General features: G+C 42.9%; 1 protein-coding gene across 4 annotated transcripts in view; it reads right to left on the bottom strand.

The window, feature by feature from the left end:
• Positions 1-10701, bottom strand: part of LOC128572641 (zinc finger protein 681-like) — a 59626-nt gene extending 48925 nt beyond the window's left edge. For 2 of the 4 annotated variants that reach the window (XM_053572617.1, XM_053572613.1), the window contains exon 1: positions 10570-10701. Coding sequence is in view for 1 of the 4 variants with exons in the window: in XM_053572613.1 (XP_053428588.1) it covers positions 10570-10599 (30 nt within the window). In the remaining 3 variants the exon portion in view is untranslated. The remainder of the gene's footprint in view (positions 1-10569) is intronic. The other 2 variants (XM_053572615.1, XM_053572614.1) reach the window with 2 other exon arrangements.
• Positions 10702-14171: the final 3470 nt, after the last annotated feature.

The following is a 14171-nucleotide window of genomic DNA, read 5'->3' as shown; positions in this document are numbered from 1 at the left end:
TGGAAAAAAGGGGCCGTGACCCACAGGTTGAGAACTGCTGATGTAAAGGGTGTCTCTTTGCAGTGAGCTACTTTTAATGTACACAAAGGATGGGAGTTTTTCTTCCTTCCTTCCTCTCCCCCCCCTTTCCCCTTCTTCCCCTTCCCAAGTCTCACTCTGGGTAGAGTGCCATGCATCATAGTTCACACCAACCTCAAACTCTAGGGCCTGAGCAATCTTCTTATTTCAGCCTCCCAGGTAGCTGGGACTATAGGCGCCCACCAGAATGCCCAGCTACTTTTTCTATTTTTAGTACAGACAGGGTCTCACTCTTGCTCAGACTGGTCTCAAACTCCTGAGCTCAAGTGATCTGCCCACTTCGGCCTCTCAGAGTTCTAGGATTACAGGGTGCCTGGCCTGGGGGGTGGGGGTGGGGTGTTTCTTTAATCACAGCTATTTACCAGGTACAACTTCCAACCACATGGTACCCCACCACTTTTCCTTGCCATACATTCCTTCCATTTAGCCATTCCTAAGTGCAGCAATAGAAATGAAATAGTAAATACAACTAAAGTGTTTTGGTGAGTTCCAGGAAGAGTTACATCGAATTACTGAACTTGAGAAAGGAATTATAGGAAGCACAACCATAGAGGCAGTTGTTCAGAAGTACATAGGTAGGCCCTCAGGGCCTGCAACTGGCATGTGAACACATGTGGGACTGAGCACTGAACTTGTGGGATGTGTTAACTCTGGGTGGTGTCAGAATTGAATTGTTGGCCAGGTCCGGTGGCTCACACCTATAATCCAGCACTCAGGCAGCCAAGATGGGTAGATCTCCTGAGCTCAGGAGTTTGAGACCAGCCTGAGAAGAGACTCTGTTTCTGTGGGGGCCTAGGTCCCTACAGCCTTTGTTGGGATCTGCACTGAGGACACTTGACGCAAGAAAAAACTCAGACTCAGTTATCTCAAGTGAAGTAACTGACGGGAACCTGTGAGAGGCTTACTCTGGAACTAGCAGCATCTCCAGTGCAGCCCTGACCCATTCTCCCGTAGGTTTCTTTATTCAATCAAGAATCATAAATCAGGCTCAGTGCATGTACCTCAGCGGCTAGGGCACCAGCCACATACACCAGAGATGGCAGGTTCGAATCCAGCCTGGGCCTGCCAAACAATGACAATTGCAACAAAAAAATAACTGGGCATTGTGGCGGGCACCTGTAGTCCCAGCTACTTGGGAAGCTGAGGCAAGAGAATCTCTTAAGCCCAAGACCTTGAGATTGCTATGAGCTGTGATGCCATGGCACTGTACCCAGGGTGACATAGTGAGACTTTGTCTCAAAAAAAAAAAAAAAGCAAAAATCACAAATCAGGCTCAGCACCCCTAGCTCAAAGGTTAGGGCGCCAGCTACATGCACTGGGGCTGGTGGGTTCAAACTCAGCGGGGTCTGCTAAACAAAAAAAAATACTGGGCGTTGTGGCGGGCGCCTATAGTCCCAGCTACTTGGGAAGCTGAGGCAAGAGAATCGCTTAAACCCAAGAGTTGGAGGCTACTGTGAGCTGCAAAGCCACAGCACTCTATCGAGGGTGACCTAATGAAACTTTCTAAAAGAAAATCATAAATCATGTTGACAACATATTGCCTTAACTTAATTCGAGTTATTCAAGGCAAGGCGCCCCAAATAATCATTAACAATCAGAAAAAGGGAAACAGAAGAGGAAAATCATGCAGGCACACCATGTGATTACAACATATACTTTACAAATTGGGGATAAACTTCCCTAACTCACTAAGGTGATTTCTATCTATGCCTGGGCAGGACTCAGGTTAGTAATCTTTGGTTCCTGGGTATTCTGTTCTCAGCTACCAGGTAATAATTGGGCCATCTACAGCACCTGAAGGAGGGGTACAGGATCCTGGGCTCTGGTCCACAAAAACCCCAGAATTATAGCCCTAAGCCTGCCAGGTGATAGACATCCTGTGTAGACCACCAGGCTAATACTAGCCTCAAGGGATTTGAGGAACTTGAATGCTCAGAAATGCCTGGCCTAAACTACACTACAAACCTGACTCCTAGAAAAGCTAGCCAGGCAGTGGGTGGGGTGTGTGTGTGTGTGTGTGTGTGCGCGCGCGCACACACATTCCCCACTACTCAGGAGGCTGAGGCTACCGGATTGTTCAAGTCCAAGAGTTTGGGTTGCTGTGAGCTTGAATGCCGTGGCACTCTCCTCAGGGCAGGCACTCTACCTAGGGCGACAGAGTGAGACTCTGTCTCAAAAAAATAAAAAATAAAAGAATTGAATTGCTGGACAACCAATTAGTGTTGGAGAACTGACTAATGTTTATTTAGCAAACGCCACACAGTTGGTATCAGAAGTGTTTACAAAATAAAGACATCACAGGTCAAAACCTTAAACTGACTTTAGATAAAAGATTGGTCACTAGTGAGAATTGAGACCCTGGGAGATGAATCGTTTTACACTCTGTGAGGAGGTAACAGTAGGGTTGAGTGGAATTAACTTTCTTAGATTGTCAGGTTTCTCTCACTCAGCACCACACTGAGAATGGTTCCCAAGCTTGGAAACATGTTTCACCTACCTACTATGGCTCCCTGTGACTGTGAACGAAACAGGGTGCTTACCTGAGCTGTTTTCCCTTTGTTTCCTTTCTATTTGATTTTTTTATTTGTTTTTTATCATTTTATTAATTTTTTTGGACAGGGTCTCACTCTGTTGTCCTGGCTAGAATGTCCTGGCATCATAGTTCACAGCAACCTCAGATTCCTGGGCTCAAGCGATCCTCTTGCCTCAGCCTCCTCATAACTGGGACTACAGGTGCCTGATACAATGTCTGGCTAATTTTTTTTCTCACTCCTGCTCAGGCAAGTCTTTTTTTTTTTTTTTTTTTGAGACAGAGCCTCAAGCTGTCGCCCTGGGTAGTGTGCCGTGGCATCACAGCTCACAGCAACCTCCAACTCCTAGGCTCAGGTGATTCTCTTGCCTCCGCCTCCCAAGTAGCTGGGACTACAGGCACCCGCCACAACGCCCAGCTATTATTTTTGTTGTAGTTGACATTGTTGTTTGGCAGGGCTGGGCTGGATTTGAACCTGCCAGCTCTGGTGTATGTGGCTGGCACTTTAGCCTCTTGAGCTACATGCGCCGAGCCATCAGGCGAATCTTAAACTTCTGCACTCAAGGAATCTACCTGCCTCAGCCTCCCAAACTGCTAGGATAACTGGAATGAGCCACCCCACACGGCCTATCCTGAAGCAGATATTTGCTTAGTTTTGCCTCTTTTCAGTCTTCAGTAACTTAATGTTACCTATAATATTCTGTTAAGCCAGGCATTGTCGCAGGTGCCTGTAGTCCCAGCTACTCAGGAGGCTGAAGCAAGAGAACCACCTAAGCCCAAGAGCTGGAGGTTACTGTGAGCTGTGACGCCATAGCACTCTACCGAGGGTGACAAAGTAAGACTGTCTCTAAAAATATATATATATATAATGTTAATATGGTGCTAAAAAAGGTTTTTATGCGGTTTCTGTGTCTCTCAGTCTGTGATACAGGTTGGTGTCTGAGGGTGTAGTCACCAAATTTACTCACAATCCCAATGCTAATGGAATTTTAATTTTTCAGGTTAATTTGTTGATGTTATTGACAAAGTTTTATTCCTCAAATGCTAACACTTTGTACGTTTTTTGACCTAATGGAAGAAACTAAGGCCAAAAATATACTCTTAGAAAGTTTGCCTGAACTACAGTGAGTTCCAAGTAAGTTTGGTTATGAGCTCCATTTGGTGTTTGTAACTAGCAGGTTTTTGAAGGCAAAATGGGGAATAAGGAGTGGGCCAATGCAAAATTGTCAGGCACTGTTATTTATTTACACAAACATTGATTAGTGATTGGCTATACGCCGCTTAACTGGGGAGTGTGAGTTGCGGTGTCCAGCAGGCATCACTGTTAGGTTAATTGATAGCTACTTGGTCTGTCAGAGTCCACATATTCCACATATCAGATAATTTCTAGGCCCGTTGAAATGACTCACACCTGTACTTATAGCACTATGGGAAGCCAAGGTGGGTGGATTGCTTGAGCTCAGAGTTGGAGACCAGCCTGAGCAAGAGTGAGACCCTTGACTCTACTTAAAAAGAAAAGAAAAAAAGAAATGCTAGCCAGGCATTGTGGCGGGTGTCTATAGTCCCAGCTACTTGTGAGGCTGAGGCAAAAGAATCACTTGAACCTAAGAGTTTGAGACTGCTGTGAACTATGGTAACACAGTACTCTACCCAGGGCAACAGAGTGAGACTTCGTCTCAAAAATTAAAAAAAAAAAGTTTCGGGCAACGCCTGTGGCTCAAAGGAGTAGGGCCAGCCCCAGCCCCATATACCAGAGGTGGCGTGTTCAAACCTGGTCCTGGCCGAAAACTGCAAAAAAAAGGTTCTACAGATGATTACATATCTCAAAGGTCAAGGTGAAGAGTAGGACATGACTACCGCCTCATTTCTGTGCCTCTGTGGTCCTGATACTTTAGAAAAGCCTTGCATTTTTCAGATAAAAACATTTCATTTATTGGGAGGGGAAGAAAATGTTTCTTTTTTCCTTTCTCCCTTTTAATCAAAATAGTTCCTTTTGAAACTTTTGATAGTCGTAGTCTCTCATTGTTGGGAAGGCTCAGTCCCAGACAGTCCTGTCCCTTAGTGGGATGGGGGGGAAGAGGAAACATCTCAGTGAGAAATCTTAGGAGCATCCAAAAGCCAAATTGGGATGGCATCACACAGTGCCAAGAATGAAACTTTGGTCATGTCACTGATTTACATAGCTACTGTTGCTTGTTTTATTATCTCTAGTCTTTGGAATATCTTGATCTTATTTATTTATTTAAGACAGAGTGTCACTCAGTTTCCACGGGCTAGAGTATCATGGTGTCAGCTTAGCTCACAGCAACCTCAAACTCCTGTGTTCAGTGATCCTCTTGCCTCAGTCTCCCCAGTAGCTGGGACTACAGGCATCTACTGTGATGCCCAGCTAATTTTTCTATTATTAGTAGAGACAGGGTCTCACTCTTGCTCAGGCTGGTCTTGAATCCTGAGTTCAATCAATCCTCCCACCTCAGTCTCCCAGAATGCTAAGATTATAGGTGTGAGCCACCTTGCCTGCCCTAGGAATCCCATGATTTTATTTTTCTTTTAAGAAGTAAAAGAATGAGAGATACATAGCATTAATGATTTGAATAAAAGAAAAACAATGCAAGTAAAAATAATATAATAACAAAAAAATTGTGTGCTAAAACAACAGCAAAAATTTATTTCATTAAGGAGCCAACTAAAAACATTAGGAAGAAAATTTAATCTAGATTTTCCATTAGTGGCTAGTTGTAATCAGGTGGCTCCTTGCCTAATTTTTCTTAAATGACTTTTTATTTCCTGAAAAGTGGTAATAGGGCGGCGCCTGTGGCTCAGTGAGTAGGGTGCCGGCCCCATATACCAAGGGTGGCGGGTTCGAACTCAGCCCCCGCCAAACTGCAATAAAAAAGAAAAATAGCCGGCGTGTGGCGGGCGCCTGTAGTCCCAGCTACCAGGGAGGCTGAGGCAAAGAGAATCGCCTAAGCCCAAGAGCTGGAGGTTGCTGTGAGCTGTGACACCATAGCACTCTACCAAGGGCAACAAAGTGAGACTCTGTCTCTAAAAAAAAAAAAGAAGAAGAAAAGAAAAAAAAAAGTGTTAATAATATATAACAGAGATATTTGCCACTATACCTAACATCTTCTTGCTCAGGTAATATGTAATCTAAACAATGTGACTGTCAAGTTACAACCTCAGCTGAATCAATTGCTTTTTGTTGACCTGTGATAGAAGTAGCAGTTTCACCAATCAAACGTCCATGGGAATTGACACCCCCTTAATGGAAAAGCACTCTCCTAATAAAATGCAGGTAGCTGTTTTCTTGATAGGCAAGCAGGTAATTAGCAAGTTTCCCTAAGTAGAATCTCCATCTAAATTAGATGGTGGTTCTGGGAGACCCTGTTGCTTGAGTTCATGAAGAGACAGCCTGAGCAAGAGTTGAGTCCCTGTCTCTACTTAAAATGAAAAACTGCAGCAAGAGAATCACTTGAGCCCAAGAGTTTGAGATTGCTGTGAGGTATGACACCACGGGCATATCTGCCCATTTGCACACATTCACAACAAAGTGAGACTCTGTCTCCAAAAAAAAATAAAAATGCTTCTACTCTGCTTTCACACCACAATCAATGTTCTCTTCTGCTTTCATATCATCATCCACACAAAAGACTTCTTTGACCAATTGTGTGCAAATTTCGCTTTACCAAAAACAGGCAATTAATTTTGCAGGAGACACTAGCTAAATGTCCTCACATACAGCTAAATTCTGACACTATCCTCCTGGATACAGCATCAAATCACACACCTTGAGAACTCAGCCAAAAAAACTGCTCCCCCCTTCAGACACCAGTTGAAAGGTCAGGCCTACAAAACTTCTGACCAAACAGCTTTAAGGTGTAGTTTCACAACCTCCTCTGACCAGCTCAAAAAACTCCGGGAAACATTTGTATATACTAATTTAGTACAAAGGATATTTAAAAATAAAGAGCCAAGTGAAGAGAAACACAGGGCAGGTTTGGAGAAAGGGGCACAGAGCCTCTCAGGCTCCCCACCTTCCAGAAACCTCCACATGTGCAGCAATCTGAAAGTTCCCCAAACCCTCTCCTTGGGGATTTTTATGGAACTACATTTCATAGGCATAGTTCATTTTAACCATAAGTCATTTGCAATCAACTTAATCTTCAGCCCCTCTCCCCCATTCAGAGGTTGAGGGTGAGAATAAAAATTCCATCCATCAGAGCCCTAGCTTATGTCCCCAGGCAACCAGCCTCCCACCCAGTGGTTTCTAGAGGGTTTACAAAAAACACCTCCTTAACATTAGCTCTGGGTTGTGTGAAAGATTTGTTGTAAATAACAACACAGTTTTCACCTCAACCATTCAGGGGCTACTTCAGGAACCTAGAACAAAAGACCAAACATTTTAACAAAAGATACTGATATTCTTATTGTTTTAGTCACTAAGGAAATGACAAAGCTTAGGAGCTGAGAGCCAGGAATCATTCACAAAGAAGTGCAATATATCTATCCTATCACAGATATCGTAAAGCACTTAACATTTCATACGTAAAGCACTTAACATTTCATACGTCAACAGGACAAAGAAAAGTACTTAACCTTTTCAGACAATAAGCAGGTCATGTAATTATGATTTCCACGATAACAATCACATGTGAACACTTCTTGAAGTTGCCAAATCCTATTTCATAGGATTTATCATTAAATTCCAACATCCAGGGCAGTGCCTATGGCTCAGTGGGTAGGGTGCCAGCCCCATATACCGAGGGTGGCAGGTTTGAACCTGGCCCGGGCCAAACTGCAACAAAAAAATAGCTGGGTGTTGTGGCAGGCGCCTGTAGTCCCAGCTACTCGGGAGACTGAGACAACAGAATTGCCTAAGCCTAGGAGTCGGAGGTTGCTGTCAGCTGTGACGTCACAGCACTCTACCAAGGGCAATAAAGTGAGATTCTGTCTCCAAAAAAAAAAAAAAAATTTCAACATCCAGATAACAAGATATAAAAACAGAGTTACCCACAGTCACAAATTCTCTACCCCGCAAAAAAGAGAGGAATTCATTTTTCCACAACCAAAATGCAAGAGAGAGATTTTTTTTCCATTTTTTTTCCCAAGTAGCATTTTCCAAAGCTAAGCAATGGAATTCTATTTAAATTCACCTCCAAATAAAGAAAAGACCTAAGAAAGTTACTACAATCATGCTGGGGAAGAAAATAGACAAATGAGAATTTTAACAAATTCAATATATGGCCAAATTTTTTTTTCTGAAAACTACCTTTTCACAACACTTTGTTTTTGTGTGTGTGTTTTGTTTTAGATGTTTTTTAGACAGTCTCACTGTGTGTCGCCCTCAGTAGAATGCCATGACATCACAGCTCACAGCAACCTCCAACTCTTGGGCTTAAGCGATTCTCTTGCCTGAGCCTCCCAAGTAGCTGGGACTACAGGCGCCGGCCACAATGCCCAGCTATTTTTTTGTTGCAGTTGTTATTGTTGTTTAGCTGGCCCGGACCAGATTCGAACCTGCCAGCCTCAGTGTAGGTGTATGTGGCTGGCGCTCTAACCACTGTACATAGGCAGGCGCCAAGCCTCATAACACTTTTAAAGTATTTACTTATCTTTAAAGCTCTACTAATAAAAGTTAGTTTTACAGTTAATGAAAAACTGAAGTTTAGTGAACAAATATTTTATTGTGATAAACCCAGAGAGGGGGCAGTGGTAACAGGAATAGAGCTATGTCTTATTTAAGTGCCAAGTGAGGCTATCCTACCAGTTGGGACACCCAGATCACTAAAGTGCTCAAAGACCACTCACTCTCTGAAGAAAAACTACACTTGCCCCACCTTGAACCACTTGGCTAGTGTGGGTTTTCCTTATCCTTTGGGATAGTTTTTCTCCTTTCCCAAGTATGAAAGAATAGGGTGGCGCCCGTGGCTCAGTGGGTAGGGTGCCAGCCTCATATACCGAGGGTGGTGGGTTCAAACCCAACCCCCGGCCAAAACTGAAAAAAAAAAAAAAAACAAGAATGTTCAAGTATGAAAGAATCTGTAGTATCTTTTTCAGTCCTTTCCCCCTAATACCAGCATCCAACTGGCTGACCACCAATATGTCTCCAAGAAATAGAAACTGGGGTTGGGGGGGGAATGTTAATGTCCAGTGGTTGAGCTTTTTAGTTGAAGGGTACCGAGGAGACTCTCAGCCCCTCATCTCAGGCTGTTCTCGGGGAGATGACCCAGGAGTGATATTCACCAGACACACCAAGAGACACAGCTGCTGTGGGCATCTTGAGTCACCCCAGACTCAACTGTCAGACAGTTCTGACAGTTCTGATCGTATAAAGCAGGAGGGTGGCTGAGGACTCATCACCCTGTAATGTTTCCAAAGAACTTCAAAAACATTCTGGTGAGGAGTGGGTGCCTAGCCAAGGAGAGGCAAAACATAAAACATATTTTTACAAGGGAGTGTCAAGTGAATATTCTCTGATTTCCTCTCACATGAAATGTTCAGAAACATGGCTTGGTGCCTGTAGCACGATGGTTATCAGGCCAGCCAATTACACCAAAGTTGAAGGGTTCAAATCTGGCCCCAGTCAGATAAACAATGACAATTGCAATGAAAAATAGCTGGGCATTGTGACAGGGGCCTGTAGTCACAGCTACTTGGGAGGCTGAGGCAAGAGAATCGCTTAAGTCCAAGAATTTGAGGTTGCTGTAGCTGTGACGCCTCCGCACTCTACCGAGGGTGACATAGTGACAATCTGTCTCAAAAAAAAAATTCAGAAACAAAAAACAAATATTTTTAAAATAGCCACCCACTGCTCTGTGAATAAAAGGACACTCTCACTCTTTATGAAAAGTAAAATAAAAGACAAATAGTTGATAATGTTGTGAATTTGTGAAGGGATGTTGGTATTTGGGAGTGTGGGAAAGGAATGAGAAATTTACAATTTTACTGTAAGCCCTAGATGAGTTTCACTGGGTAAACAGTGTGGTGGACTTGCTTGCCATACACTGGAAATCGCAGGAGAAAACCAGACTCTCCGTGGAGTGTTAAAACACTCTTACACAACTTAAGAGGCAAACCAAATTGACTCTATTGCCTTTGGGTTCTTAGCTAAGAATACTGAAATCTAATGCAAACATTTTTTTTCTTTCTTTCGTTTTTTTTTTTTTTTTGTACATTACTAAATTACAGAGAAAATTTAGGCTTTAATTACAGAGAAAATTTAGGCTTTACCGACCACTAAACTACAGAGAAAATTTAGGCTTTACCGACCATTAAATTACAGAGAAAATTTAGGCTTTACCGGCCACTAAATTACAGAGAAAATTTAGGCTTTACCGGCCACTAAACCGCCAATTAATCTATGATGACACAGCCAGAACACAGCCACCTGGATAGCCCAAGTAAGGGGATTACACAACTGTAACAAAGCAATTACTGAATCCTCATGCACCTATAAAAACCCTTTCCTTCAAACCCCTTCGATGCACCCCCCCAAAACAAACCATGCCTGGAAGCTTCTTAATTAATGAATCACTGCTTGCTCTAATAAACTCATATATTAACGGTGCCTTAATTTAATTTTTAACAGGAGAGAGGAGAGACCGGGACCCCTTGGGCCACAGCTCCTCACGTGCAGGAACCCCGCACACGAGCGGGGACTCTTTCCGGAGGACCCTCCCTCCTGTCGTCACCGCATAATCTGGGGGGAGTCGCAGGACTGGGGCAGAGGGGCCCACAGAGGGCTCCGGTCGGGCCCGAAAACATTTTTTTTGTCAGTCACCAGCGTGAATGCCAGAGTCACCAGCAGGATGCCAGAGTTCTGGCCGCCGTCCAGCGCCTCCCGCGGCCTGAGGCGTCCGGGGGCCGAGCTGCACCGGCCGAGCAGACCCGAGAGGCCCGAGTCCTGCCAAAGCCGTTCTGGCCAGTTCCAGACCCCAGGACACTCAGTCCCGCGTACTCACCATTTGCCGGCTTCCTTGGTGTCCCAGCATCTTCCTTACGGATCTCCCAGCACCTGCAGGGCACAGGGCGACACAGGCAGCGTCAGAGCAACCTGACCCTCCCACCTCAAACCACAAGCAGCAGCGGTCGCGGGGCTCGGCCTCCGAACCCCAAGAGACAAAGGTCTCGGCGGGATTCTGGAAGCCGCCCCTTCCTCTCCTGCTGCGCCCTGATTGGGCAGTTCCCACCCCAGCGCCGCTGATTGGATCGCGCGCCAAGTCCTTCCCCTTAGCGCCCGGAGTGACAGTTGACGGGATCCTGCATAGTCAAGACTGTGCCGGGGGCTTCCTCTCCGCTCTGGGACCTGGAACTGCCTGGAAAGAACTTCTTCGCTTTTAACCTTGTATATAGGATATATACATTTATAAATAATATATGACATTCAAAAATGGCAACAACATAACGATTATTTTTAAGTTTCCGATTTCATAATCTCACTTGCTTCTAGTCTTTTGAGAAGACAGTCTGAGGTTTGGAAAGGAAAGCAATCCCTCAAGCACCAATAGCTGATAGAAACAAATTATGAGCCACCTGTGTCATTTTAAATTTTCTAGTAGCAACATAAAAGAAACATGTGAAATTGATTGTAACAATTTATTTAATTCAATATATCCAAAACATTATTGTTACAATATGTCACCAGTATAATATTATGAATGAAGTAGTTTTGGTATTAAATTTTTCAAAGTCATTCCATATTTTAACCTCCTAGCACGTCTCAATTCAGCCAGCACATTTAGATACGCTCGTCTGGTTTTTTCACTTTTATTTATATTAAAATGGGTCCAGGGAATGCCTGCCTTTTCTTTTCATATAATTATTTAGCATTTATTGATTAGTATTTTCCTAGTGTCAGTTATTTCACCGAGGGCGGCAAAATAGCAGTTTCCTGATTCTATCAACTCCTCTCCTTGTAGTAGGTCTCATTCTTCTTTCTTTTTGTTTTGGGACAGAGTCTCACTCTGTTGTCCAGGCTAGAGTGCCATGGCCTCAGCCTAGCCGGCAGCAACCCCAATTTCCTGGGGCTGCCCAGCTGATTTTTCTATTTTTACTAGAGACCCGGTTTCACGTTGCTCAGGCTTGTCTGGAACTCCTGAGCTCAAGCAATCTTCCTGCTTCAGCCTCCCAGAGTGCTAGGATTAGAGACATAAGCCACCATGCCTGGCCTTAAGAATTATTTCTTGACAGCCAATCTGTTTTTAAATCCTGATTCAGGCAACTTACTAGGGTGGGAGTTCAATGAGTATTTTACCTTGTGTGTGTCTAAAATCCCTCATCAGTTAAATATTCAGTCAGCAATTGCATGCAAAACTATAATAACAATGACCCTTATTCTAAGTGCAGTATAAAGAATAATAAATATGCAAATATAATTACTTCTTAAAGTGAATTATAAGTATTTCTGAGCATGTATAATTTTTGTGTTGAGAATACTAGATTTAATAGCCTTGAAGTAATACCACTCTCTTATTCCTCTGACTCTGAACATGAATATCAGCCGGGGGTAAAAGCAGAATAGCCTGAAGCAATTTGGCAGTAGGGATTATCTTCTTATTTTAGACTATAGTTGGAATCCTGGGAAACTTTTCTTATTTATCATATCAATTTTACTTCACTAGATAATAGATTAAAGTCCACAGAGCCAATTGCCAAGTGCCCAACATTAGCTTTAGTCACTCTCCCTAATAAAATCCCCTGGACAACAGCAGCATTAGAGATTGAATATTTCTTCAGTAATTATGGATGTAAACTTATATCTTATCTTCAGAAAGAAACTAAACGTGTGTCCTTTGGTACCTTATACCATTTGGATATCTTCCAGGCCGTCATGATCTGCTCCTGGAACTCCAGGTGGACAGAGCTTAAAGTGGAAGCTCAGAAATAAGCTGGATAATTCAACATCATCTGCTATATATTATAAATTCTTTTAAATATTCCTTTAATAGTCTCATCAATTCTTTTGTATATATGAAATGGAGCAGTAAAGATGCCACAAAGCAAGAAGATTGGGATATTTTTCTTATGCATTTCATAACTCTGTTATGAAGTAACTTTAATGTTATTGGAGTAGCTTGTATGAGGAGTTATAAAGTAACTCCTCCCTGCTTGTAAGCTTTTTGCCATTTCATAGTATTTTGGGCTTTGCACATAGGATCTGAGCCAATGGCTCAATGATTTTCATCCTGTATAGACACAAGCAATGGGTCTGACACATTTATAGGACCAGCCTCTTGCCCATATGCTCTCCTGAAGCCTGATCCACCAAAGAAAATTTTTTTTCTTGAGACAGAATCTCACTCAGTCACCCTGGGTAGAGTGCTATGGTGTCAAAGCTGGCAGCAACCTCAAACTCTTGAGCTCCTCTTGCTTCGGCCTTCCAAGTAGCTAGAACTTTGGGCTTGTGCCACCAAACAGGGCTAATTGCTCTATTTTTTAGTAGAGACGGGGTCAAAGAATCCTTATTCCGTTGAGTATCTTTGTAACTTTTCTCACTCTTTCCTTCCTACAATTTATGTGGTACTTTTAAAGGATTTCAGGTGGTGGCTGGTGACCATTACTGTATTAATTAACTTGTTTTCCAGCTGTCAACCACTTTGTTCTCATGGACTAAAACAATCATCTATGCAGACTCCACTCTGGCTGCTGAAAACTGAAGGCCAATGCCCTAATCCGGTAATAAAACAGAAAAAGTTATTTTTGTTTCTACAATGTGCACTTACTTTTTAATTAATTTTTATACAACCTTTTTTTTTTTTTGAGACAGAGTCTCACTTTCTCACCCTCAGTAGAGTGCTATGGCGTCACAGCTCACAGCAACTTCCAACTCTTGGGCTTCAGCGATTCTCTTGTCTCAGCCTCCCAAGTAGCTGGGACTACAGGCACCTGTCACAATGCCCAGCTATGTTTTTAGAGACGAGGTCTCGTTCTTGCTCAGGCTGGTCTGGAACCTGTGAACTCAGGGCAATCCACCTGCCTTGGCTTCCCAGAGTGCTAGGATTACAGGTGCGCCACCACACCCGGCTATACCAGCTTTTTGAGGTATAATTTACATATTATAAAATGTTACCTTTCTGAGTGTACCATTTGTTTCGAGTGTATTTACAGAGCTGTGAAAACATTCTGACTATCTAATTTTAGAACACTTTCATCACCATAAAGAAGCCTCTCTACATCTGTTCCCTTCCCCAGTCTTAGGCAACAACTAATCTACTTTTTGTCCATATGGATTTGCCTATTTTGGATATTCCAGAACAGTAAATCATACGGTAGTGCTCTTGTGTGGCTGACTTTTTTCGCTTAGCATAGTATTTTCTACCTGCATCTATGTTTTAGCATGTATTCATACTTAATTTTTTTTCTATGTGGAATTATATTCCACTGCATGGATATACCCAATTAAAACTGTTTCATAGACATTGGGTAGTTTCTTCTTTTTGTCTATTGGGAATAATGCTTCTGTGAACTTTTCATGAACAAATTTTTTTTAAACTTTTTAATAATTACACAGTTAAGAATACAACAATACCTGAATCATACTTTAAAGATTCACAGGTTGACAGAC

This window comes from Nycticebus coucang, chromosome 20 (genome assembly GCF_027406575.1).
Source record: "Nycticebus coucang isolate mNycCou1 chromosome 20, mNycCou1.pri, whole genome shotgun sequence".
In the NCBI taxonomy this organism is placed as follows: Eukaryota; Metazoa; Chordata; class Mammalia; order Primates; family Lorisidae; genus Nycticebus; species Nycticebus coucang.
Note: the sequence above shows the minus strand (reverse complement) of the source record. Positions and strands in the feature narration are given on the sequence as shown.